General features: G+C 38.9%; 1 protein-coding gene across 5 annotated transcripts in view; it reads left to right on the forward strand.

Annotated features, from left to right (window-relative positions):
* The window catches only part of WDR7 (WD repeat domain 7), a 359,997-nt gene that overhangs the window by 149,509 nt on the left and 184,814 nt on the right, over positions 1–25,674 (forward strand). For all 5 annotated transcript variants that reach the window (XR_004376795.2, XM_032802575.2, XM_032802574.1 and 2 more), the window contains one exon: positions 7,092–7,205. Coding sequence is in view for 4 of the 5 variants with exons in the window: in XM_032802575.2 (XP_032658466.1) it covers positions 7,092–7,205 (114 nt within the window). In the remaining variant the exon portion in view is untranslated. The remainder of the gene's footprint in view (positions 1–7,091; positions 7,206–25,674) is intronic.

Raw genomic sequence — 25,674 nt, forward strand, 5'->3', positions numbered from 1 at the left:
GCCCAAATAGGGGCTTTGTGAGCAAGCATAGTATTTTTTTTATTGTATTTTTTTAAGAAAATGCTGTTTTCCTTTATTTATATTTAAAGATAAAAATATGTTGATGGTTAGCTTTAGTCTTCAGTATGATATAGGTTCTTCAAATTAAATTCCATTTTTAAGGGATTCTCTAGCTGCATACTGTATATATACCTTCTGTCCCATTATTTCCATTTTCTCATTGGCCAATATAACTTTTCTTAAAATGTTGAAATGATCATTTCCCAGACTATACAATGGACATACTGTCCAAGTATATTTGATCTAGGCAACAGAGAGGCTGGTATATTTTAAATCTCTGATGTTATTGTACATAGAAAAATGGAGACTGTGTCTTTAATGGAAGCAAAAGGTTATCTTTCTATGCCTTCGTGTGTATGTGCTGATGTGAATGTAGGCAGCCAGACAGGCAGTGTGTGCAAAGAGACTAGGAAACCGGCTGTGGATCGATAGAAATAGTGTGAAGTGAATTAATGTGAGGCAGGCAGTCTGTCTGTCATAAGGATTGCAGGGAATGTGGGGCAGTGCTGGTCAGTCACTGCAGAAATCTGTTTCCAATCAATTTAAACCCTCTGTCTGAAAATAAACTGCAGACATTCTCATGTTCCCATTGTTAAAACCCAATTAATTTGGATAATTATATATATCAAATCATTACCCCATTGTGTTTTAATTAGAAATTTTGAAAGATGCAATTGTATGAAATTGAAGAAATAAAACTTTTAAAAATGAATTTATTTAATTTGCTTAAATATGAATGATAATCCATATTATCCCTACAAAAGAAAACAAATCATTAGTGATTTAAAATTAATATAGTTCTAACAGTTTATATGCATCTTTTTGCATTGATTTCAATTGGAGTTTTGATTCAGCTCACTCCCAAGCTTAGATAAAAGAGGAGGGTCCTGCAATTGGTTTTGCAATCACTGAGATACAGCCTTCCTTCAACAAAAACAATTCCATTAAATCAAACCTTAAGAGTGCAGATGGAGCTCAAAATCCAAATATAACACATCTCAGTGAAAGCAAAAAGAAAGCTGAGATCTCGAGACGTTGAATCCTGACTATCAAATCTGTAACAAGTAGGCACACAGAATGTAAGTACTTCGTATAGTACTGGAAATCTGGCGCAGTTTACATGAGAAATGAAAAAAACACATCTGAACATATTGGCATCAGTGAGATCAAATGGGCAAGAAGTGGCAAGATGATGCTACGAAGAGGAACGCATGAAAGAGGAGGAGGAATGATGCTAAATGACATCTCAGTGAAGACCCTGCTGGCTTGGGAACCAGTGAGTGACAGACTAGCAATGTCTGGACTGTAAGGAAGACATATCAAGTGTATAGTAATCCAGGTATGTGCAACAACAAACTCTGCAGGTGACAGTGAAAAGGATACATCCTACAAGCAGATGCAGCAAGTATTGGATGTCATGCTTAATCATGACATTATGCTGATGACAGGTAATTTCAATGTACAAATCGGCAACAACTATGCTGGTTTGGAAGAAGTCATGGACACAGCAGTGGAAGATATCCAAACTAATAATAGTGAACAGCTCTTGAATCTATGTGGCACAAACACCCAAGCAATAGGAGGCAATCTCTTCCAACACAAGAGGAGAAACAAGTTCACATGGAGATCACCAGTCAGTGTGACTTTCAATCAGATAGAGCATGTGTGTATATCTGTCTAAGAGATGTGTGTCTTTGAGGGGTGTCAGAGTCAGCAGAGGAGCAGATGTGGGCTCAGAACATTCTTTTAGTGGCCACATTACAACTTAAACTCAAAAAGAGCACTAAGACAGATGAAAAGAATGTTATAGCAATAGAGACAAAGGACAAAGAAAAATAGCTCAGATTCCAGATTGCCTGTAGCAACCTTTCCCGTGGTTTACAGGACTAGGCTGTTAAGAAAGTCTGGAAGACAGATGATCAAACTGGTAGAAGATGGTAGTTGAGACAGCAGAGGAAATAGTAGACTTCCAAAGAAGGCGGAAGAAAGATGTATGGATTACATCTGGATCATGGGCAATTACTGATGAATGAAAAGCTCAGAAGGCAAAAAAGAAACAGTGCAAGACACAGGAAGAACTCCTAGACAGAGATGAAAGATACAGAGAAAAAGAGAAGAGATGAAGGCAAGATAGAAATGCCTTTTTTCGGGAGAAGGCTAAGAGGCCTACAAAGCAGCTAAGAGGGGAGACCTCAAGCAGCTCTATACAATAGTGCATGATCTCTCGGGAAAAACCAGACTGTCACAGATGATGACTATCAAGGATTTTCATGGATAGATGTTGAAAATGCGGGAAGAACAAGTCAACTAATGGAAAAAATATTTTCATTTTATATTAAACTGTCCAGATCATGCACAGGTTCTAGAAAAATGCCAGTGCTAAGTTAGAAATAAAAAGACCAATAACACTACGAAAGGCCTCAAATGGGGAAGCTCTTGGGGTTGACAGAATTCAAGCAAAGGTACTAAAGTCAGGAAGCAAAATTTTGATTGAAATCTAACAAAACTCTAACAAAATATGGGTGAAAGAAAAATGGTATCATTGTGGCATTGCCAGAAAATGGTGATCTTACTCTATACATAAACTGGAGAGGTATAGTACTGCTATCAGTCCTGGGCAAAGTATTGGCTACTGTTATGCTAAATAGAATGAAAAAAACTGTGTATCAAATATTACGAAAAAAACAGGCTGGGTTCCATCCAGGTAGACAATATTATGATCAGATATCCAGTCGTTGATAGATGATCAGAAAAGCTACTGCTTGGCAAAAACCCATCTTACCAACTTTTAAAAAGTGTTTAGTAGTGTCTACTGTGAGATCCTGCGGAATATTGTTAAGAGCTACTCAATACCAAATAAACTTATCAACATATAAATTTCTTATTATGATGGAAGTAGATGTGCAGCAAGATCAGATACAGGTCAGTGTGAGTGGTTTGATATTGTGAGTGGAGTTAGACAAGGGGGTGTGTTATCACCAATCCTCTTTGCATTAGCAGTCGACTGGATGATGAAATGAAGAACAAAAGGCATCATGCAGGTTTAAATGGGTAACAGAAACTAGTGACTCACCTTTGCTTTACCGAATACATAGTGAAACAGAATGGTTGTCCTTCCAAGAACAGGAAGCGGCAAACATTAGATTAAAAGTAAACAAGGAGAAAATAAAGATGTTTGAAGATAGGAAACTGGATAACAAGTGCAAAGGTATATGTGGACAGAAAAGAAATATAACAGACAGAAGAGTTCTGCTGTCTAGGAAGAGTGATGACATTTGGAAGAGATTGTGATAAAGATATTCATACTATATTAGGAAAAGCAAACACCACTTTCAGAAGGATGAACAACATTTCATCAAATAGAGATCTCCACACCAAATGAAAGGTCAGATTATACCATGTGATTGTACAGAGCAGAGAGTTGGCCGACGATAGTGGCTAAGAAAAAGAGTGTATATGAGAGTAATGGACCTGGTTGAGCAGTACATGTTAGAAAATATCACCAAAGAGGGAACGTTCAGGTGGTTGGGACCTGTACACTGAATGGAAGATGGGAGACATGCTAAGCAAGCATTGAACTGGATATCTGAAGGAGGAAAAAGAAAGTGAGACAAGCTAAGGAAGAAGTGGTAGAAGACAGTGACAGATATTGAATGAGCTGGCATCACCTGGGAAGAAGTGTTGCAACTAGTAAGTGACCCTGGTCGCTGGAGGAACTGGACTCCCTGTTGTGTTAGCGGCCCAGGAACTAAGGCCTCAGGCAAGGTAAGGATAGCTTGACTGGGCTCTAAGGAGTTAGGGCTTGTCTATTCAGCACAGTGCATACTAGAGGGTGTGATCTCAAAAGCACCCCAGCCTGTTGCTCACTAACTGGTCTTTGGTGTATGTTAACATTCGTGTGCTTGATCCTTTTACTTTTGGAAGATTTCAGTTATAAAAGCAGAAAAATACAACTAAAATAATATTGCATTGCACAATATTAATGTATTTAAATGAATGATAAATAGCTTAGACAGCTATATTTAATATTATGATTAATACACATATTGGCTATCACACATTGGTGAAATCACTCATTGTAAAATAAGTTTTCCATTAGATTTAGTATTTTATTTCGCTTATTTTGAACATGCATTCAGGTTTTTATGACATATTTAAGACACTTTTAGGTGTTATTTTTAGCAATTATCTAGAAAGCACTGGAGTACAGGAATACATGTTCCTGATTACTAGATTTTCATTGAGCGGAAGAAATATTTTTTTATATATCTGATGTAAACCAACACATGCCTGGGCATTCTTTTAATGTTGTCCTTTTTATTTATCCTTGTTAAGCCTAGGGTATTGTAGCACATATCAAATGGAACTTCACCCTCCTTTTGGTGATGGACAGATTCATGGTTGCCATAATGCTTATGCAAACCAGTATTCATTAAGGGTGCTATCCAATAAAAAGTTACCTTTTAGGGCCATGGTACCATGAGCTTCTGATAACTTACAGTTATCAGTTATACACCCACAGAGATTGTACCTTACTTGAGGAGGAGCTTCCATCTCAGAAGAGGCTTTCTAATGCATTTTTCAGGATTAAGCAACCATTCAAATCTATCCTCTTCCTGGGATGGGAAAAGAAATGGAAGAATTGAAGACACTGCCTAGCCCTGGGGTCTTAAGAGTCATGTAGAGGGATACATCAAACATGTTTGCTGTGCCTTATGACATCCTAATCTAAGGAAGTGGGTTCTGCATAGAGTGCTTAGGAATAAGTGGACCATATTCTAGATTGCTGCATGCAGAAGATGGAATTTATGAAGCTTCTTGTTGCTGAGTGGTTTTATTTGTTTGCCTTTATGCAGAGGACCAATGTGTTCTCTGGCTCAGTAGAGATGTATATTCATGCATGTTTTTGTTTGTTCAGTGCATAGGTTATTATGGTTATTTATATAGCATAATAGGTATGGGGTGGTGCTCCTTTATGGAGGGTTTGATTGTGACTCCATAATTAAGGTTGCCTTCTCAAAAGAGGCTGAAATTAGGGCATGCATACCTGGGAGGGAAGGTGGTTTCCTACATGTTGATCTTTTCTGTTGTAAATTCTACAAAAGTTTATTATGGGTTTTGAGTTTTCTGTGTAGTTTTTGTTAAGCTTTGTGTAATAGATTATTAACTGGGAGTGTTTGCAATGAGTTTCTATCTGAAATCTGTGAGACTTTCTAGTTTTTTGTTGTAGATGTGCATCATTAAAACAATTATGTATCTACACAAAATTGATCTGAGACAGCAGGGAAGATTTGGGAAGACACTGGATAGCGATGACTGAGGGGAATGGCAGCTCACTCACTATAGAGTTAAGAGTTCTTAAGTAGAGTCATTTCCCAACAGCCAAATGGAGAGGCTCAAATTTTTGCATTTATGGTTGAATTTGGAATGTCAAATGATCACTCTCAAATTGGGTGTGGGCAGTTTCCCCTTAATGGCTCAAAAATTAGCAGGCAAATGAATTTTTTCCCACTAAAATCTCATTATATTTAAGCCCATTTCATGATTTGGGGAAACCAATTCCTGACTTTTGAATGCATGTATTTGGCAATACTGCTTCTATGTCCGTCAGTGCAATTATCACTTCTCTTTAGTCCTAGCCTTCCTTCTTGACCTAGATGTTAAAAAGTGTAAGGATAGGGATAATCTGGTGGGCAGAGAGCCCTTAAAAAGTAGCACCAGTTACAAAGCCAGCACCTCTGTCTGACAAACTCCCCATGGTTCATCACAAGGGGAACTAATAACGTTTGCGGGGGAAAGGGGATATTATGATGAAGGGTGTGTGCCAGAGAGACCGCTGAAGGATAGTCCGGAATGGATAGCCTGGTAAAGGAATCATTGAAATGCTCACATCCCTAGAGGAGCAGAGTTAAAATTATGAACTGTGGTGTACATTAGTTGCGATAGTGGTAAGATAAAACTATAAACTTTATTTTTTAATAATGTACTGTGTTGCAGAGCTAGTAATTTAAGTGGTCTTCACGTGATCACTATTAGCAGGCTTAGCAAAGTGATACTAGTAACTGTTACTGATTTGGCTGTATGTTCCGTTCTCTGTCTTTTCATTACTTTCTTTCACTACTCCATTCCTTCAATTTAAGGACAACCACTTATGGAGAAATCTTTTTCTTGTACTTTGGATTTAGAAATTCATTTTTTCAGGTGCCCCTGATCATATTATAATGACAGCTGAACTAATATTTTGACACAGAATTGTATGTGTGTGTAAAATGTTTTTTTACACAAGAGTATACCACAGTGGGGCTGTCCTGTTTTGTTTTTCATCATAGACATAGGAATTGCTGTATACAACCAGACCAGTGGTCTGTCTAATCCAGTGTCCTGCCTTTGGCAATGGCTTCAGATACTAGTCCAAAAAATCCCGCCCCCAAAAAATCATGACGTGAGCAATTACTGAATAATTTGCCCATAAAGGATATTTCTTTGAAACTATAAATTAGCCACCAGTTGTCGTGCTCTGAAGCATGAGATTCCACACACCTTACAAACTCTAGTTTTTAAAAATTCTTTCTGATGTAATTTTCAATGTTCTCATTATCCATGTAAATCTCCAGTCCTTTTTATAGTTGAAGTGCATCAGATGTACAAGAAATATATAAATGCCTTTAATGTTTCTCTTTAGGAGAAATCATTCCTGTGTTTATATTCATAGAAAATTGTATACCATTTTGTCACACTTAGAAAAAAAATCTGATACTAATATATTTTAAAGGAGGCTAAACTTGTCTGTATTTTGTCTCCAAATCTCAATATTAAACCTGCTTTTATCTGCTGATATAAAAGGAAAATTTGAAATTTTTTTGAAAAGAAACTTTCCTTAGTGCTGATCAGAAAGAGTTATAAAGATATTATTTCAAAGCATTGGCAATTCCTCGTGGGAGAAAATTAAGGTTGTTTGTGATTATAAATTCCAAAAAAAATCAACTAAAAACAAAATAGTCATTTTTTTAATGTGACTGAATTTGTTTCAGCTGGAGTGACAGTGGAAGCCATTCAGACTGGTAGTGCAAGTCCAGATTCATCAGGATCAGAAGCCAAAGTTCAGGAAGAAGAGCATGATCTTGTTGATGATGACATAACAGCAGGTGAGCATGAATATATTTAATAACACTACTATGTTCCCATTGTTGTCCCATTCCTTTTAAATCCTTTAGGCTAGTGTGCGCTTGGAGGGAACATGAATTTGAGCAAAACTATTTAAGAACCCTTTCCCAAGAAAGTATAATTTGAATGTGTATTTGAATGTGTTGTATATTTGTGAATTGGAGCTAATGATCTTTTATATTTAACATAAATGTAGAATCTGAAATTATAAATTAGGATAAAATTTACTGTCAAGCAACAATTATCCTAAAGTACTTGGTTACAAGTATTGCTAAAAAGAAAAAGGTTTTGTTGCATGAGAAAGATCATTGCATAAGACAAACTTTGATATTACAGGCTGAAAATTTGCATACATTGCTTCCAGGGATGGGATACTTGTTGATTATGCCCTGACAATGTTAACTTCATCTTTGAGTGATGGTCCCTATGTATATTCCTTATGAGTACTCATACATGCCATCCACCCCAGTTTGGAAATTCTTCAAAGCAGTGTCCATTGACCTACACGTACGCAGTGGCTTCCCTCATACTCCCCAAGGCAGTTTTGGTCGATGCCTACCCAGTTCCTTATTACTGCGACATATTCTAAGTTGGAATCATGTCCTTCTTCACTCTGTGCATAACCTGTATAAAGTAAGATGTTTGTACATAGTTTTATATCTTAGCTTATTAGTTATAGTATAGTATTGTTCCTCCCACCTAATTCCAGTAGGGGGAAATCCTCTCTGGTCCCAGAAGATGGTTGAGAAGCTATACTTACCATCCTTCCAGATATGACCCTCCCCGCCAGGGATAGTTGGTACCGATTTCCCTTGGGGGTCACCATGACCTCCATATTGGGGCCCTTGGGATCCCTGTAGCCAATGCCCGGATCCTTGTGGCAGGTGCCCAGACCCCTTTCAGGAGTCATACAGCTCCTCCACCTCTCGTCAGATGATTCCATTCATGTATAAGCAGGAAGAGCTGGAACCGGTTCCATTTGTACCAGCAGTTCCGATGGGTGCCTTTTCATAATTTCCAGATGACGACATCGCTCCTTCATTGCCTTCTTCATCAGATGGCCACCATCATAATATATCAGGATCTGTTGCAAAGGATCTCTTAACAATCTGAAGATCTCATCAGAAGATCCAGGACCCTTAACACCATCTCTTGGACAATTTGCAACCACAGGGAACAACCAGGGTGGCCCTCCCAATTAATATATCTATATTAGTACTGACCTTAGCAGTTTGGCACATACCAACATCTTGTGACTGTATACCAAAAATATATATTTTGTTCCTGCCAAAGGAGCTGACTTTTTTCCTATCCTGCCCCAATTTGTTGGTAATACAGGTAGCTATGGAAAGAGCTTGGTTGCACTACCAGAAATCATCCCAACAGATAAGGGCTTAAAGAGGCTGGACCTCCTGGGTAGGAAGGTCTTCTCTTCTGCAGGTCTTCAATTTTGTATAGCTAATTATTAAGTTTTATTAGCAAAATATGAGGTTAGTGGCACAGTTGGTTCCCCAGGCTGCAATAGGTGCTGCAGATACAGTGTCCAGAAGTTTGGCCACAGAACTGATCACATGAAGGGACTCGTGAGTGTAGTCATCAGGCTTTCCTAGAGAGATCCAAAATACCATCCAAGACTACTTCTTCAGTGAATCCAACCTTTTAATGAAAAGATGGATGAATTCCTGCACTCTCTAAAAGACTCAAGATCCATTCTGAAATTCATGGGGATTTACACTCCAGCCTCCCCAGAGGAAACACTAGAGACAGCCCTTTAGAGCATGACCACCCCTGTGGCATGCTCCATATGTCCACCTGAGCCTCTGCATAAATGACAGAGAATTCAGAGATCCCGTTTTGTGGCTCTCTGTACTGCCACAGCCTCTATTTACTCCCAACCACAGGCCAACAGTCATTTTTGACATGCAGGTCGAGACCCTCAGTGGCATCTACTTCCTCTTCTGTCATCTTTGGAGGCCATCTTACTTTCTTTGCCCACAACTGGAACAAGATCGCCACAGATAGTTGGGTCCTGCAGATTATCCATCAGTGATACTCCACAGAGTTTCTTTTCTTCTCTCCTCACAAACCATCTTCCTGATCCCTTTTCGGAGAGCGCTCTCACCAATTGATCAACAGGAAACGGAATGCCTTTTACGCTGGGGGACAATAGAATGTGTGTCCCACCTCAGTATCAAGGCAAAGGGTTCTACGCTCCATATTTTCTAATCTCCAAAAAAGACAGAAGGTGGAGACTCATCCTGGAACTTCGGCAATTCAACATCTTTATTCGAAAGCTGAAATTCAGGATGATTGCGCTGGCATCTATAATCCCCTCCCTTCATGAGAGAATGTGGTTTGCAGCTCTTGACAGGAAGAATGCATATGTCCATAAAGATGTTGACCTGTCTCACAGGAAGTTTCTGTGCTTCATTGGCCAAGAGCGCTATCAGTTTCATTTCCTCGCCTGAGGGCTCGCTACAGCCCCCAGGGTATACACTAAAGTTTTCCCTGTGGTAACAGCCCAGATTCAATACCAGGGTTATACAGTATTTCCATACCTGGATGACTGGCTCTTAGTGGGCTGATCTCATCAGGAAGTCATGTCAGCAATGGGACCTCTTCAGTACTTTCCTTTAGGTGTTAGTACATTTTGTTACCCCCAAGGACAATAACTTTTATGGGAGCATGGCTGTACTCAGTCTCTGCAAGAGCATTTCTTTCCATAGACAGGTTTTACACAGTGAGCAATCTGATCTTTTACATCACCCGCAAACTATGGTGCGCCAGTGTCTTTCTCTGTTAGACTATATGGCTGCATGCACCTACATGATGCCATTCACCAGATTCACTTGCCTGCAAGCTTGGTTCCATTTGACCTACCAACCACACAGAGATTGCATTGACTCCAAAGTCACAGTTCGCACCAGAGTTATGACAAATTCATGGTGGAACTCTCTTCAACCCTCCCATACCAAGGGCCACCATTCTTACAGGTGCCTCCCTTCCAGGGTGGGGTGTTCACCTGGACTACCACACTGCTCAGGACACCTGGACCCTGTGTGAATTCACACAACATGCAGTCAATCTATGGAACTCCTTGCCAGAGGATGTTTTGAAGGCCAAGACTATAACAGGGTTCAAAAAAGAACTAGATAACGTTCATGGAGGATAGGTCGATCAATGGCTATTAGCCAGAATGGGCAGGGATGATATTCTTAGTCTCTGTTAGCCAGAAGCTGCGAATGGGACACAGGAGAATGGATCATTTGATGATTACCTGTTCTGTTAATTCCCTCTGGGGCACCTGGCATTGGCCACTGTGGGAAGACAGGATACTGGGCTAGATGAACCTTTGATCTGACCCAGTATGGCCGTTCTTATGTTTTTAAAAGAGACCGGGCTACGCATAAACTGACTTTAACTGAGAGCAGTCCACCTTGCGTGCAAGGCCTTTCCTTCCCTCATATGCTTACTCCATGTAAAAATAACATATATCACCACAGTGGTATATATAAACAAGCAGGGAAGAGAAAGATCACATCCTCTCAACCTGGAAACAGTCAGACTTCGGAGATGATGTATCAGAAACAAGTTGCATACCTCCCGGGTATTTACAACTTCCTGTCAGACAGGTTAAGCTGAAGCTTCTCTGTAGACCACAAATGGGAGCTCCACCACACAGTTCTAAACAACATATTAGCACAATGGGGTATTCCATTAAAGGGATCTCTTTGCACCTCAGACGAATAGAAAGCTTTCCATGTATTACTCCAGGAGAGTCAAGGGCTGCAGTTCCCACGGTCATGCTCTCCTGCTGTACTGGATGAATAATGTCAGATATACCTTTTGTCCCAACTACCACAGGTTGAACAGAAGCTCCAAAGTGACAGAGCCACCATCCTCCTCTTAGCACCTACAGGTCCAGACAGTTCTGGTTCTCAGAATTCCTAACACACCTATATATCATGATCTGCCTATTTTAAGACCGCCTAATCTTGAAAATCAAGCACCCCAACCAAGGCTCACCCCACCTCACAGCCTGGTGTTTGGATGGGTGTCAGAAATAGAATGACAATGCTCCACCCCGTTCTGGAAATCCTTAACCAAAGTGAAAAAGATTCTACTAGGTCCTGCTACTTGGCTAAATAGTGTCACTTTTTGGCCTGGGCATATCGCCACCAATATTCACTTCATATTGTGGGCATTCTAGTTATCCTAGACTATCTCCTTTCCTCAAAGAGTTCTGGTCTGGCCCCTAGTTCACTGTAGGGGCACCTAGCAGTGATTAGTGCCTTTCTCTCTCTGGTTGAGGGATGTTCTGTCTTTACATAACTGGCTACTATACGATTTATGAAGGGCTTGATCAGGACCTTCCCACCAATTGTTAAACCTACACCTCAATGGGACTTTCACCTTGTTCTGTAAACACTCACAGGTCTGCTCTTTGAAACTATCACAATGTGTGCCATGACTCACTATCACAATGTGGCAACATGACCCATGAAGCTGGTGTTTTTAACGGCATCACTTTGGCTAGAAGGGTTAGTGAGCAAGGAGCCATGATGGCAGATCCTCCTTATACAGTGTTTCACAAAGAGAAGATCTCCCTTAGGTTAGTTCCAAAATTCCTTCCCATGATTGTTTCTGAGTTCTACATCATTATACTTACCTGTATTTTTCCTGAAACCCCATGGTTCTTCCAAAGACAGGAGACGTCACTCCCTCATTGTCAGGCACACCTTGGCATTCTAACTGCAAAGAACCAAACCCATTAGAAAATTTCTGAGACTCTTTGTTGTTATAGCAGAAAGATTGTATGGACAACTCATATCCCCTCAGAGGATTTCTAAGTGGGCTTCAAGATGCATCTTAGAATGCTACAAAAGAACAAACAGAACCCTCCTCCTGGGGGTATTATAGCTCTTCGTCCTACAACAGAACCCTCCTCCTTGGGAGTATTATAGCTCACCCCATGTGATCACACGTGGCCTTCAGAGCGTCGTTATCAGATGTTCCACTGCAGGAGATTTGCAGAGTGACAACTTGGAGCTTTGTCAACCTATTCATGACATGCTACACTCTGACTCAAGCTGAAACTGCAGATGCAGCTGTAGGAATGGCAGTACTACAAGCATCTCTGCTACCATCTTCCTCGCACCCTCCCTTCCATCTGAATACTGCTTGCCAGTCACCCATGTGTGCAGTACACATAGGGACCATCACTTGAAAAAGAAATGGAGGGTATTTACTGTAACCTAGGGTGTGGTCTCTATCTGTATTTCAATGCCCGCCCTCCTTCCCTTCTGCTTCAGATCCTGTTGGATCGTGGTAAGAAGAGGAACTGGAGAAGCATCGACCCACACTGTCTCTTATACCCTCAATCAGGAGCATGAGGGAAGCTTCTGCGCATGTATGAGTCAGTGGACGCTGGTTTGAAAAATTTCCAGACTCAGACAAATAGCACGCATGCATACACATGTGGCGTAAGATAGAGATCACACTTCACAAAGAACCTCCAGTTACAGTAAGTAATCTCAATTTGTGATCTGACTGCTAAATTACGAAGCAAAAAAATGTCCTCTATTAATCTATGAAATCACCAATTGTAAAATTGCAACCTGTGGATACAGTCAGCCTCTGTTGTTGTAATAATCCAGTATCTTGATTCTTCTGATCGCTATCTAACAACCTCTTTCAACTGAAAATATTTAAAACCTTGCCACTGGGAAAAGAAGCTAAGGAACCCTAATGATCTCTCTAGACAATTGTAAAACTATCATTACATGTGGAGTTGATCCACGTGTAGCAAACATATAATTAATTAACATGGGATCTCCTGTTCTGTCCCCATTTATCTCCTGTTATATTAGAATATAAACATGTTGAGAGAATTAATTTATTCTTGTTAATAGGTTCTCTGACAAGATAAGTTCTCCAGTGTAGTCAGGTCCATATGAAGATGTGTGGTTTGAAAAATAACTAGTAATTATTTCAGAAGCCTTTGAGAAACTGAAATCATTTCAATGATTCACAAGCAGAGAAATAGTACTATAATAGTTGCAGACAGAAACAAAAGGGCTGTGTCTTCTGTAATTATATTTGCTAGAAAATTCCTATTACTGAGCAAATTTTACCTCCTTCATTTATTTTGCATTATACATGTTCTCAGCTAGTGTCTTAAATCTGGCAAGATCTGGTATGTTCAGTTTACTGCCCGTGAGATAAAATGGCTTATTTCTTAGCAATTATGGTTACTTAAAGAATTGACTTCGTGATGTTTTAATCTTTCACTATTTGACTTATAGATGATATTGAGGGTTTTGAACAAATAAGCACTTTTTAAATCCATGCACTACAGTATGTTAAAGAGCTACAGTACCATCATAACTTGTCACCACTGTTAGATTTTATTGTAGGCAAAGTTGATGAAGTCTAAAGAGTTCTGGTTTATTTAGTTCAAAATATATTATGACTGACCATAAAAATATGCAAAATATACAGTATTGCTCTCTTGAATTGAATCTTTCCTTTCATGCCACCTTTCATGCTGTGTATTAAAAATGAAGAATATTCAATATCCTCAGAATTTAAATAGCTAAAAGATTTTCTTAACATACCATCAAAGCAACTAGGATACCACAATTTATAGATTGTGTAAGTTACCTTTAGTTTGTGTGACTTGATTGAGCTGTGTATGGATTTTGTGAGGGTTTAAAAGAAAACTATATTTATTTCTATTGACTAGAAGCCTATGTAAATTACATTATGAAAAATCTGATCGACATGCTGACAGAAACCCGTATGAAGAAGAGTACATTTATTTTGGGAGCATCCAATGGTTGGAGCATTTGTTTTATAGGGTTTTATGGGCAATGTAGCTAGTAGATTTCTTGATTATCTGTCTGATTTTCACAATAACTAAAAGAAATACGCTTATTCATTTTTTCTTCCTTTATAAAGGAAATCGTTACTGCATAATTATTTTTGCCAGTTTGTGTGCATTATAAGTTGTAAATGTAATATATGTAATATGCAGAGTGTATTTTTAGCATTGTTTAATAGCAGTATAATTATTCCTATAAAAGCCAATCATCAGTGAAAAATGCTGTTATGCTTAAGGCATATCTAAATGTAATTAAATCCACATTTAATGGAAAGTTGACTATTATGAAAATGAAAACAAATTATGAAAGTTAGGAGTATTAGAATGTAGATTCACAAGGAAGTAGAGACCTCTTCCTCCATATCAGTATTCCCTTTGCCTACCTACTGTTTTCCTACTCCTTGACTCTCCCATCCTTAGAGTTTCCCTTCTTCCTTCCCTGAAACTCTTCTTGTAGTGTCAGATGGCACTATTGTGAGCATTGAATGTTGCAGCTGATAAAAGGTTTTGAAGGGAAAAGGAAGCAAGCTTATGAGGAAAGGGAAGAGACAGAAGATGGGCCTTCCTCATATAGGAGAAATTCTAAGACATGAGCATGCTTTTGCTTTGTGTTACGCTCAGCGTTTTCAGGCCAGGAGACCCTAGTATGTGATTGAAGTCCATCTGCAATGATGGATATTTGTCAAAAATAGTAAGGATTCCTGATGAGTTCACTGCTGGTACAATTTTATGATTTGTGTTAGTAATTAGAATACTTGTGGCATAATTTTATAATTTATAGTTAGAAAAATGGGACCAAAAAAATCTCTCATTTACATATTGAAAGTGATTGACTTGAAAGGGTAGAAAGACAAAGCTAAAAGCTGTATAACTTAAGTTTATGATCATTTGAATATAATTTTTTTCCCAAAAGAATAGTTCTAACTGGGGAATGGGACTAAGAAAAAAAATAAAATTGAGCCTTGAATGAAACAATTTCATCTCACCTTGTCATCTTAAAAATATGATGCAGCTTCTTTTTCTGCCTGTCTTTTTAAAGGTAATATCTATTGATCAGCTGCACAAAGTAATGCTAGTATGCAGTGGTCAGTCAACAAGAATTTCTTCAGTCTAACTTGACATTCACCAAACACTTTCATTTATCCATCTAATTTTTTAAAAGGATCACTTTCACATCAATCCTTTTAGAGATTAGGACATTCTAGTTTAGGCAGTTTAAAAAAAATTGCTGAAGCCTATTTCAGAAAAATACTTTTACTAATACACTAGACTGTGTGTTAAGCATTTTTTTAAAATTACTTATAGTAGTCCTCAGGGAAATTGGATCTGTTTTTAAATATACTGAACATACATGTTTTTAAGTAATATTCTTTCAAAAAAGTAGTATTATGTACATTATCTTTCATGGCTGGAATGATTGCTCTATTGCAGTTCATAGTCCAGTAAAATGTTCTATTTTGCATGAATTGAACATACATTTTAGATCAGATCATTAGCATTATGATTTTGCAATTTGCAACAATTCTTACTTGGGCAAAAAAACCACTGGCTTCAGTGGTCAAGACTTCAGGATTCAGAATAGAAGTCAGTTGACTTTGAAAACGCTATAGTCTAAATATATTGTAGATTTCAAGATGTGGGGACTTGAAAGAAAATATATTAAACTGATCACTTAAGCCTTCCCCAACCCCTACACCCTGTAATAGTTTTAGCTTTTTTGTGAAAGAGACGAGCTTTGTTTATAAATTAAATATCTATTTGTCAAAATATATTTTGCACTAACCAGAACATTCTGTGAATATAATGCACTGTTTCTTCCATTTAATGTAACAATTTTAAAAATGTTAGTATATATTTTTTCCCTGAGTGGTAAAAGAGAAACAAAATAATTTAAAAATCAATTAGATCTCTCTTTCATTTAGAAATGTACATATACACTTTTAAGGAGTGCTACTGCTGAATTTTGAGGGTCTGTACCGCAGTGTGTGTATAAATGGTTTTAATCCACCACTTGTTCAATATAGCAAGGACACAGCTGACCATATAACAGGGGTAATGGATCAAATGTCACTGACATTGTCAAAAACAGACAGCATGATACTACATCAGTACCTCTGTTGACAGATTCAGCTGCTTACAAAGAAAGCAAAATAGAGATATGTGGAATGTAAAGATAACTGTCTTAAACATCACAGAATTTACTGTAGTGGAAATTGCCTTGAAAAGAAATTCTCAAGAAGTAAGAGTGAAATAAGAATTAAGAGCCTCTGTGGTATACATATGTTTCATCAACCAGAAAATGATTAACATGTTTTGTAAATTTTTCAATTTATATTCAAACATGGGTCCTTGGGATCTGTGTCTTTATTAATTAGTCTTTATGCTCTTTAGAATTAGAGCCACCTGCTGCTCTCTAATGTAATTTAATTACTATCAATATGTACAGAAGGTAGAGTTCATAAATAGGTAGATCTCTCTGGGCTTGAAAAATGTGCTGAGCACTCAGTAAATAGCAGATTACATCCACTAGCCAGAGGCTGATGTGAAAGGTGGTGGAGGGACTACTCTAAATCTCTAATGGTATCAACCCTTATGGAATCCCACCCTACATCTGTAGTAGATATTAAACGTCTTGATCCCTTTGGTGCCTGGAATTCCGCCACCCCCGCCCCTCTCTGTTCTTCCTTTGTGTGCTGTGATGAGATGTTCGGATGAGTGTGTGTTCTTTCTGCGTGCTGTACTGACTCTGTCCAGATATCCCATACAGCATGTTCTGATCAAATGGTCCAATAAATCCACAGACTCGCTTCGTAGCGAAAGAACTTGGTCAGGTTTGTTGTCAACGAAGCATGGGCCTAATGTCCTGGCTCAGTGGTTACAGGCACATTTACTAATGTATGTCCCTTGCAACTGACTATCTCAGTTATTGGTGGGGCTTTCCTTTATATCCAGCCCAGCCAAAGACACTCCCTCTGAGATACTTCTTTATACACCGATACAAACAAGTGATGTATAACTCCTGATGTATTTGGGTGCCACCCATTAGCTTGTGCATGTTGGTTCAATCAAAACATCTCTATTCATTATGCTGTCATCCTGACCTTATCTTTAGGATGGGTCAGTCTGTCCCTGTTATCTTTGGGGAATGTGTTTGGTATCAGGGTGTTCTGGTACCACCTTTCTGGAATGTTTTTGTATATATATTTTTATGTCTAGCACTACTTAGGAATGTGTGTTTCTGTAATATCAGCCCTGTTCTTGCCAGATTCTGTGAGTGGGGCCTGCCTCTTGCTCACAACTTAACTTTGCTTTGTATCAGCCAAGTTTTGACTACTTTACCTCAGGCGTCAGATACATGGGCTTATGTTTCACGCCCTCTTCTTACTACATATACTAGTGCCATTTGGTGGGTACAAGAAGGGCTGTCTATGCAATTGTATCCCCTCATCTAGTCTCTTCGCTGCAGCAGGGAGTGATTGGTAGTGGGAGTTCTTAGCTCCCCTCTCCCTCTATCAGCCTCTGTTTTTGGTCTCTCCTTGTGACAGGAAGTAGATGCAGTGGGAGGAAATTTGATGCAGTTCCTAGGGCTGTAAACAGTTCCAGTGATATACAATACCTGGGTGGTTTGGGTATACTAATTCAGGCCAGGTTTCAAGAGGCTCAGTGACAAAGAAAGGACTTGGGATATAAAAGGTGAGTTTGAATCGACAGAGAGGCCTTCATGATGATTCAATAAATAGACATGACCTTTTGTTTAAGGAGAGGCCAAATCTTGTGGAAGGGCTTGAACCTGCCAGGGTTGCCATATACGGGCAACTTCTTTTGTATGTTTTCTCTGTATGCTTTTGTTCTTAAATGTGCTCTGCTCTGGAAAAGCTGTGTCGTCATTTGTAACTGCTGGTAATAGCTCTTGGAGAGAAAGCAAAGCACAGGGACTGGAGGTAAATCAGACCTGCTTGAGATAATCACAATTCAAGTGCAGGCAGCTGCAGACTAAAACCTAGTCTGGAGAGAGAAGGGATACGTGGTCCTTGCTCACAGAGAGGTGTTGTTTAAACGCCTGAGACAATATTCTTTGAGCACACCATGAAGAGGATTAAAGGTGATACTTCTTCCCACTGAGTAACTCCTCCGTCTGCCTCTGTTGATGTTCAGAGCTGTAGCTTGATAAACCTGTGATCATGATCAGACGCACTGGAGCGCTGTGTCTGCAGACTCAGTAAATAGCAGTGCATCCGTTCACATTCTGTTTATATGTGGTGGGTTGTTTTGTTTTTTTGTTTGTTTGTTTTGCAACCAGTAAAGAGCTACAAACATGCACACTCCTATCTATCTATCTATCTATCTATCTATCTATCTATCTATCTATCTATCTATCTATCTAATATGTGTGTGTGTGTATATATATATATATAAAATTTAAGCTTAGATCCTGAAAATGTGATGGACTAGGTCCTCCCACTTTTCAAGAGAAGTTTCCTGCTTAGTGGGGCTGGGTAAATCAGTGGATTTTGCAGCTGTATGAACTCTCTTTTACTACTTATATATACTCAACTGATTCACAGTAGCTCTTTTGAACTATTATAAAGTGTTTTAAAGCATTCTTCAAAGAGCTATAGTCTTGTCAATGAGTACAGATCTAATTTGGAAATCTGCTTTAAAGCTATTCACATTCTGTTCCTTTTCGCTCCAAGCAGTAAATACAGCGGTATGACAAATGTGTACAAGCAATCCTAAAATTATTGCTCACTATAGCCATTTGTCCCATCCTTAAGCAATTAACCTCCACCCTCAGAAATGTTCTCCTTTTTTCAGTATCTCCATTGCATCTGCAAACTGCCTGCTGGATTTTTGAAGTACAAGGCTACTAGAAGACGCCTAGAAATTTAAATAATTAATAAATGAATGAAGCAAATTTTGAATGGTTACTGTATATTTCAATATTGAAAATAACCATATGCATTGTATAGCAGTGTAACTGAAGGAAGACTCTTAGTCTGAGACTGAATATTGATTTTTGCACATCACTGCTTTCTGAGGTCCCTACTTACAAAACATTTATATGTCCCTTCTGATTGAAAGATTATGGGAATTGGCACCATATTAAAGTGCAAACTAAATCTAGAATGCAAAAATTCACTACTTTTTACCTAATTTGTGGATCAGACAATGATTCTTATCTCTTCTACGTGGTATAGATATTATTTTCACTGTTAAAATATACATGTTCATCAGACTTTCCACTCATGAATTTATAAAATATTTTCATATTATTCCTATTTATCTTGGGTGTATTATTTTTGATATTTCTCTCTGATGAAATTGCCGTCACAGATTTCAGTGACTGAAGTTTGCATATTGTGCCTCGCAGACCCTAAAATTCTTCAACACAGGTAGCCTTTGGATATGGCCACATAATACCATAGAATCGCAGGACTGGAAGAGACCTCAAGAGGTCATCTAGTCCAGTCCCCTGCACTCATGGCAAGGCTAAGTATTATCTAGACCATCCCTGACAGGTTTTTCACAGAATGTCAGGTTTGGAAGGCACCTCAGGAGGTCATCTCGTCCAACCCCCTGTTCCAAGCAGGACCAGTCCCCAGGTTAGACACTTTTGTCTAACCTGATCTTAAAAATCTCCAGTGATGGAGATTCAGCTACCTCCTGGGCAGTTCATTCTAGTGATTAACCACCCTGACAGTTAGGAAGTTTTTCCTAATGTCCAGCCTAAACCACCCTTGCTGCAGTTTAAGCCCCTTTCTTTTTCTCCTATCCTCAGAGGTTAAGGAGAACAACTTTCCCCCTGTCATAGCTTTCCTACTCAGATCTGAACCTTAGAGTTCAGAAAATAAGATGCTAGCATGAAACCTCCAAGCTTATTTACTAGCTTAGATCTGATAGCGCTGCCACCAGCCAAAAATCTCCAGTGTTTGGCTCACTCTGGTCTCCCCAAAACCTTCCCTGGGGGACCCCAAGACTCGGATGCCCTGAGTCTCACAACAAAGGGAAATAACTCACTTCCCTTCCCCCTCTTTACCTCCTCCAGTTCCCCTCCGTGGGTTGTCCTGGAAGATTACTGTACTTAAACTCCTTGAATTACAAAACAGAGGACAATTCACTTCCCCCTCCTTCTTTTCCCCTCCCAGTCTTTCCCTGAGAGAGACAGTAATCCTGGCACAGAGATTCCTATCCCTTGAGCCTCAACTAGAAAAGAAAATCCAACAAGTTTTAAAAAGAAGCTTATATAAAAAGAAAGAACAAGATATAAAAATGTCTCTGTATCAAGGTGACAATATACAGGTTTAATGGCTTAAAAGAAAATGAATATAACAGCCTTATCCAAAAGAAATACAATTTAAAACATTTCAGCAACTTACACACATGTAAATACAAAAACAATATAAAAAACCTATATTGTCTTGTACCTGTACTTACAACTGGGAAACAGAAGATTAGAAAGCCTGAAGGTAGAGAGATCCTCTCTCAGAGCCAAGAGAGCACTAGAGACACAGACAAAGAGAACACACCCAAAAATTCCCTCCCTCAGCTTTGGAAAAATCCAGTTTCCTGATTGGTCCTCTGGTCAGGTGTTTGGTTCCCTTTGTTAACCCTTTACAGGTAAAAGAAACACTAACCCTTAGCTATCTGTTTATGACATCTCCTCCTCCTTGTAACAACCTTTTTCCCTTCTCAGTCTTCTTCTCCAGACTAAACACAGTTACTCAGTTTTTTCAATCTTCCCTCATTCATCATGCTTTCTAGACCTTTAATCATTATTGTTGCACTTCTCTGGACTTTGTCCAGTTTGTCCATATCTTTCCTGAAATGTGATGCCCAGAACTGGACACAATACTCCAGCTGAGGCCCAGTCAGCTCAGAGCAGAGCGGAAGAATTATACTTATGTCTTGCTTACATCACTCCTGCTAGTAGATCCCAGAATGATGTTTGCTTTTTTTGCAATGATGTTACTCTGTGACTCATATTTAGCTTGTGATCCACTATGACCCCCAGATCCCTTTCTGCAGTACTCCTTTGTAGGCAGTCATTTCCCATTTTGTATGTGTGCAACCAATTGTTCCTTTCTAAATGGAGTACACTTTGCATTTGGCATCATCCACAAACTTTGTAAGTGTACTGTCTATGGCATTATCTAACTCATTGATGAAGATATTGAACAGAACCGCACCGAGCACCGACCCCTGTGGGACCCCACTCGATATGAGCTTCCAACTTTGAGTGTGAACCACTGATAACTACTCTCTGGGAATGATTTTCCAATCTGTTATGCACCCACCTTTATAGTAGCTCCATCTAGGTTGTATTTCCCTAGTTTGTTTATGACAGTCATACAAGATAGTATCAAAAGCCTTACTAAAGTCAAGATATACCACATCTATCAGTTTCCCCCCATCCACAAGGCTTGTTACCCTGTCAAAGAAAGCTGTTAGGTTGATTTGATATGATTTGTTCTTGTGCTGACTGTTACTTATCACTTTATTATCTTCTAGGTGTTTGCAAAGTGATTGCTTAATTATCTTTCCAGGTGCTGAAGTTATTAAGCTGACTGGTCTGTAATTCCTTATTTACCTTTTTATAGATGGGCACTATATTTGTCCTTTTCCAGTCCTGTGGAATCTCTCCTGTTTTCCATGACTTTTCAAAGATAATCACTAATGGCTCAGTTATCTCCTCAGTCAGCTCCTTGAGTATTCTAGGATGTATTTCACTATGCCATGGTGACTTGAAGACATCTAACTTGTAAGAAATTTTTAACTTGTTCTTTCCCATCTCATTTTCACTGGCATTTACTATGTTAGGTGTCCAATTGTTACTAACCTTCTTGATGAAAACTGAAACAAAAATGTTATTTTCTGTTGTTGGTGGGGGTTTTTTGTTGTTTTTTTTTTTTTTACCCCTCATTGAGTAATGGGCCTACTCTGTTATTGGTCTTCCTCTTGCTTCTAATAGATTTGTAGAATATGTTCTTATTACACTTTAGGTCTCTAGCTTGTTTAATCTTGTTTTGTGCCTTGGCCTTTCAAATTTTTTCCCTACATCTTCGTATTATTTGTTTATCTTCATCCTTTGTAATTAGACCTAGTTTCCACTTTTTGTAGAACTCTCTTTTGAAATTCAGATAATTGAAAATCTCCTGGTTAAGCCAGAGTGGTCTTTTGCCATACCTACTATTTTTCCTATGCAGTGGACTAGTTTGCTCTTGTGCCCTTAATAATGCCTCTTTGAAAACTGCCAGCTCTCTTGAACTGTTTTTCCCCTTAAACTTGCTTTCCATGGGATCTTAGCTACCAACTCCCTTAGTTTGCTAAAGTCTGTCTTCTTGAAATCCATTATCTTTATTGTAGTGTTCTCTTCTGCCATTCCTTAGAATCATGAACTCTTACCATTTCATGATCCCTTTCACTTAAGCAACCTTCAATTTTCAAATTCTCAACCAGATCCTCCCTATTTGTCAAAAATCAGATCTAGAACAGCCACTCCCCCAGTAGCTTTCTCCACCCTCTGAAATAAAAAATTGTCTCCAATACATTTCAAGGATTTATTGGATAATTTGTGTTCTGTTGTATTATTTTCCCAATAGATGTCTGAGTAGTTGAAGTCCCCCATTACCACCAAGTGCTGTGCTTTGGATGATTTTGTTTATGGTTTAAAAAAAGCCTCATCCAACTCTTCTTTCTGGTTAGATAGATGGTCTGTAATAGACTCCTACCAAGACATCCCCCCCCCTGCCCTTTTGTACCCCTTTTTTCCTTACCAAGAGGGTTTAAAAAAGTCTGTCTCCTATTTCCATCTCAACTTCAGTCCAAGTGTATACATTTTTAATATATAAGACAACACTTCCTCCCTTTTTTCCCTGTCTGTCCTTCCTGAGCAAGCTGTACGCTTTCATACCAATATTCCAGTTATGCGTATCTGTGATGCCAACTATGTCATAGTTGTATTTATTAACAAGCATTTCAAGTTCTTCCTGGTTATTCCCCATACTTCTTGCATTAGGATACAGACATCTAAGATACTGATTTGTTTCCTCCCCTATGTTCTCTCTTGTCTCTCCCTTATTCCTGCAATAATGGCCTGTTCTGACTCTTCCCCCAGATCCCCATGTTTTTTACTTGTCTGTGGGCTTTTGTCACCTTCCCCTTTTGAACCTACTTTAAAGCCCTCCTCGCTAGGTTAGCCAGTCTGTATCCAAATATGCTCATCCCCTTCCTCAATATGTGAACTGGTGGATCCCATCTCTGGGTGGATCCCACCTCTGCTTAGCAGCCCTTATTCCTGGAACAGCATCCTGTGATCAAGTAAGCCGAAGCTCTCCTGGAGACATCTTTGCAGCCAGGCATTCATCTCCAGGAGGGTCTGTCTCTGTCATGTACACAAAAAAACTTGTCAAGATTTAAAAAGGTCTGTTGCCCCTTCATCCTTCAGTCTTTGTCTGATCCAAGAAGATTCAAAAAGGGAGGGGGGGGGAAGGTAAATATGAATCTATTAATGAAATATCGACTTTTAGGCTTTGTCTGTACGAGGCTTGAAAGTGTGGTATACTGCTGTTGCTTATAGTGAAAGCCTGTTGTGATATACACTGCCTAAATCCATGCACTACACCCATCTTAACACACGGATTACATCTATTGCTTGTACAGTTAGCTTGCTGGCAGTTCCTGGGACAAGGGTTCTTTTTTAGCTCCAACTGTGATCCATTTCAGTCTGCCACACCACTTACTCAGCGTGTATGGGAAGCTGGAGATAATGAGCAACAGTAATCCATCTGAGGAAGAAGGCCTTGTCTTAAATTTAAGAAAGGATTATAAGCAAATTCTTCTAAAGTTGGTCGTAGTTTCAAGAGAGTAATGGTGAGTAAAAATATGTATCAATCTCCATGTGCCCACTGTAAATCTCAGGAATGCAAATATTTATCTGGGCAGGCTGTGGAAATTGCCATAGCTGTAGATGTGAACTGGCTTTAAGGCTCTTTGATCCTGGAAAAGCTGCCTGCAAATTATAGGTCTGAATTCAAAGGGCAGTGTGTTTGGTCAGACCCTACAGATACAGTCTTTGATGGCTTCTAGAAAGACGTAGTCTTATCAAAACCCCATCAAGCTCATGTCTTCAACCTTTTCCCCAAACCCTGTAAATACATTATTTTTTTTGGTATGCTCTAAAAGTCAATATATTTGGCCTGCTTCAGACTAAGGAGGGGAGCAAGTTCCAGAGTCAGGGGACCCATTTGGAAAACACTCTGCCAGCAACTTCCTTTCTTCTATACTGAATGAGCTTCAGTTTACAGTTGTCTCTTAAGTTGGCATGTCTCAGGTCATTCAGGGCTTTATATGCTTAAAAAAAAATCACTTTAAACTCCACCTAGAAAATGATAGGAAGCCAACATAGAGCGTGTAACACTGATATTGTGTGCTCTGATGGAATACACCAGTTGCTAAGCAAGATGCTGCATTCTGCACCACCTTTGGTTTTTTTAATGGATTTAAGATGGTGTAGCTCCATGTCGAGCACACTGCACTAGGCTGATTTTGAGGTGACAAAAGCATGGATAGCAGTAGCTGCCTCTGAAAGAAAAGATGACATCCTCCTGGCTGTTTTCAGATGGGGTGGGGGAAACCATCCTGGATATTTCTGTAATATTGGATAAAAGCAACAGGGTGTCCAAACATTACTTCTAAGTTGCAAACATTAAGTGGCCAGTGACAAACTTCATAAATCAGGAGAGTAGATAGTATCTCCTTCGCGTCCTTCCTTCACTATTACAATAATTTTGACTCAATGTCTTACAGGAAATAACTGTCCTGAGAGAGTCATTTTAAAAAAAAAGGTAATTGCATCAGCAGTATGGAATAGCCATGTCATTGGGAGCTCCTCTGCAACAGTAGTTAAAAAGGAAGTAGGGACTCTTAGTTATTCCCTTTCATGTTGAAATGCAAAGTACCATCTTTCTTAGCCAGGGTTAACAATAAACAAAACTCTGAGTAATGTGCTGGTGGCATGAGTCCAAGAATGTGACAATTATAGCTTATACCTTTAGTAAAGAATTGCAGGTAGGTAATTGGGCCAATATTATCTAACTGAGGAGCCTATACTTAGGCATCTGAAACCAAATTTAGGCATTTAAATAAGTGATCTAATTTTCCGAACTACTGAGCGCTTTCAGCTCCCTTCACTTGAGTTGGATTTGTGAGTTGTCAGTGCTTCTGAAAATGAGGCTGCTTTTATTAATTACTTAAATATGGCTTTAGGAGTGGAATTGTAGGCAACTGGACTTGAAAATGTGATCTTTAACTTTTTCCCCTTAGCGGGTAAACCTAGCATCCTGATTTAATTTACAAGTCAAGGTTTGCTACTACTACTATTATGAATACCTCAAAGTATTACAAAGAATGAATTCTGTTTAGTTTTAGAAAAGTGTAATGCTATTTTTAGAATACCAATACTGTCACTATACCAAAATGAAATATCGTAAGTGCCATTTTTATTGCAGTGCTGATAACTGGAATATCAAAATGCCACTTCTCTTGGTTTCTTCTGTATTCCTTCAGCT

Source organism: Chelonoidis abingdonii, chromosome 6, assembly GCF_003597395.2.
Source record: "Chelonoidis abingdonii isolate Lonesome George chromosome 6, CheloAbing_2.0, whole genome shotgun sequence".
In the NCBI taxonomy this organism is placed as follows: domain Eukaryota; kingdom Metazoa; phylum Chordata; order Testudines; family Testudinidae; genus Chelonoidis; species Chelonoidis abingdonii.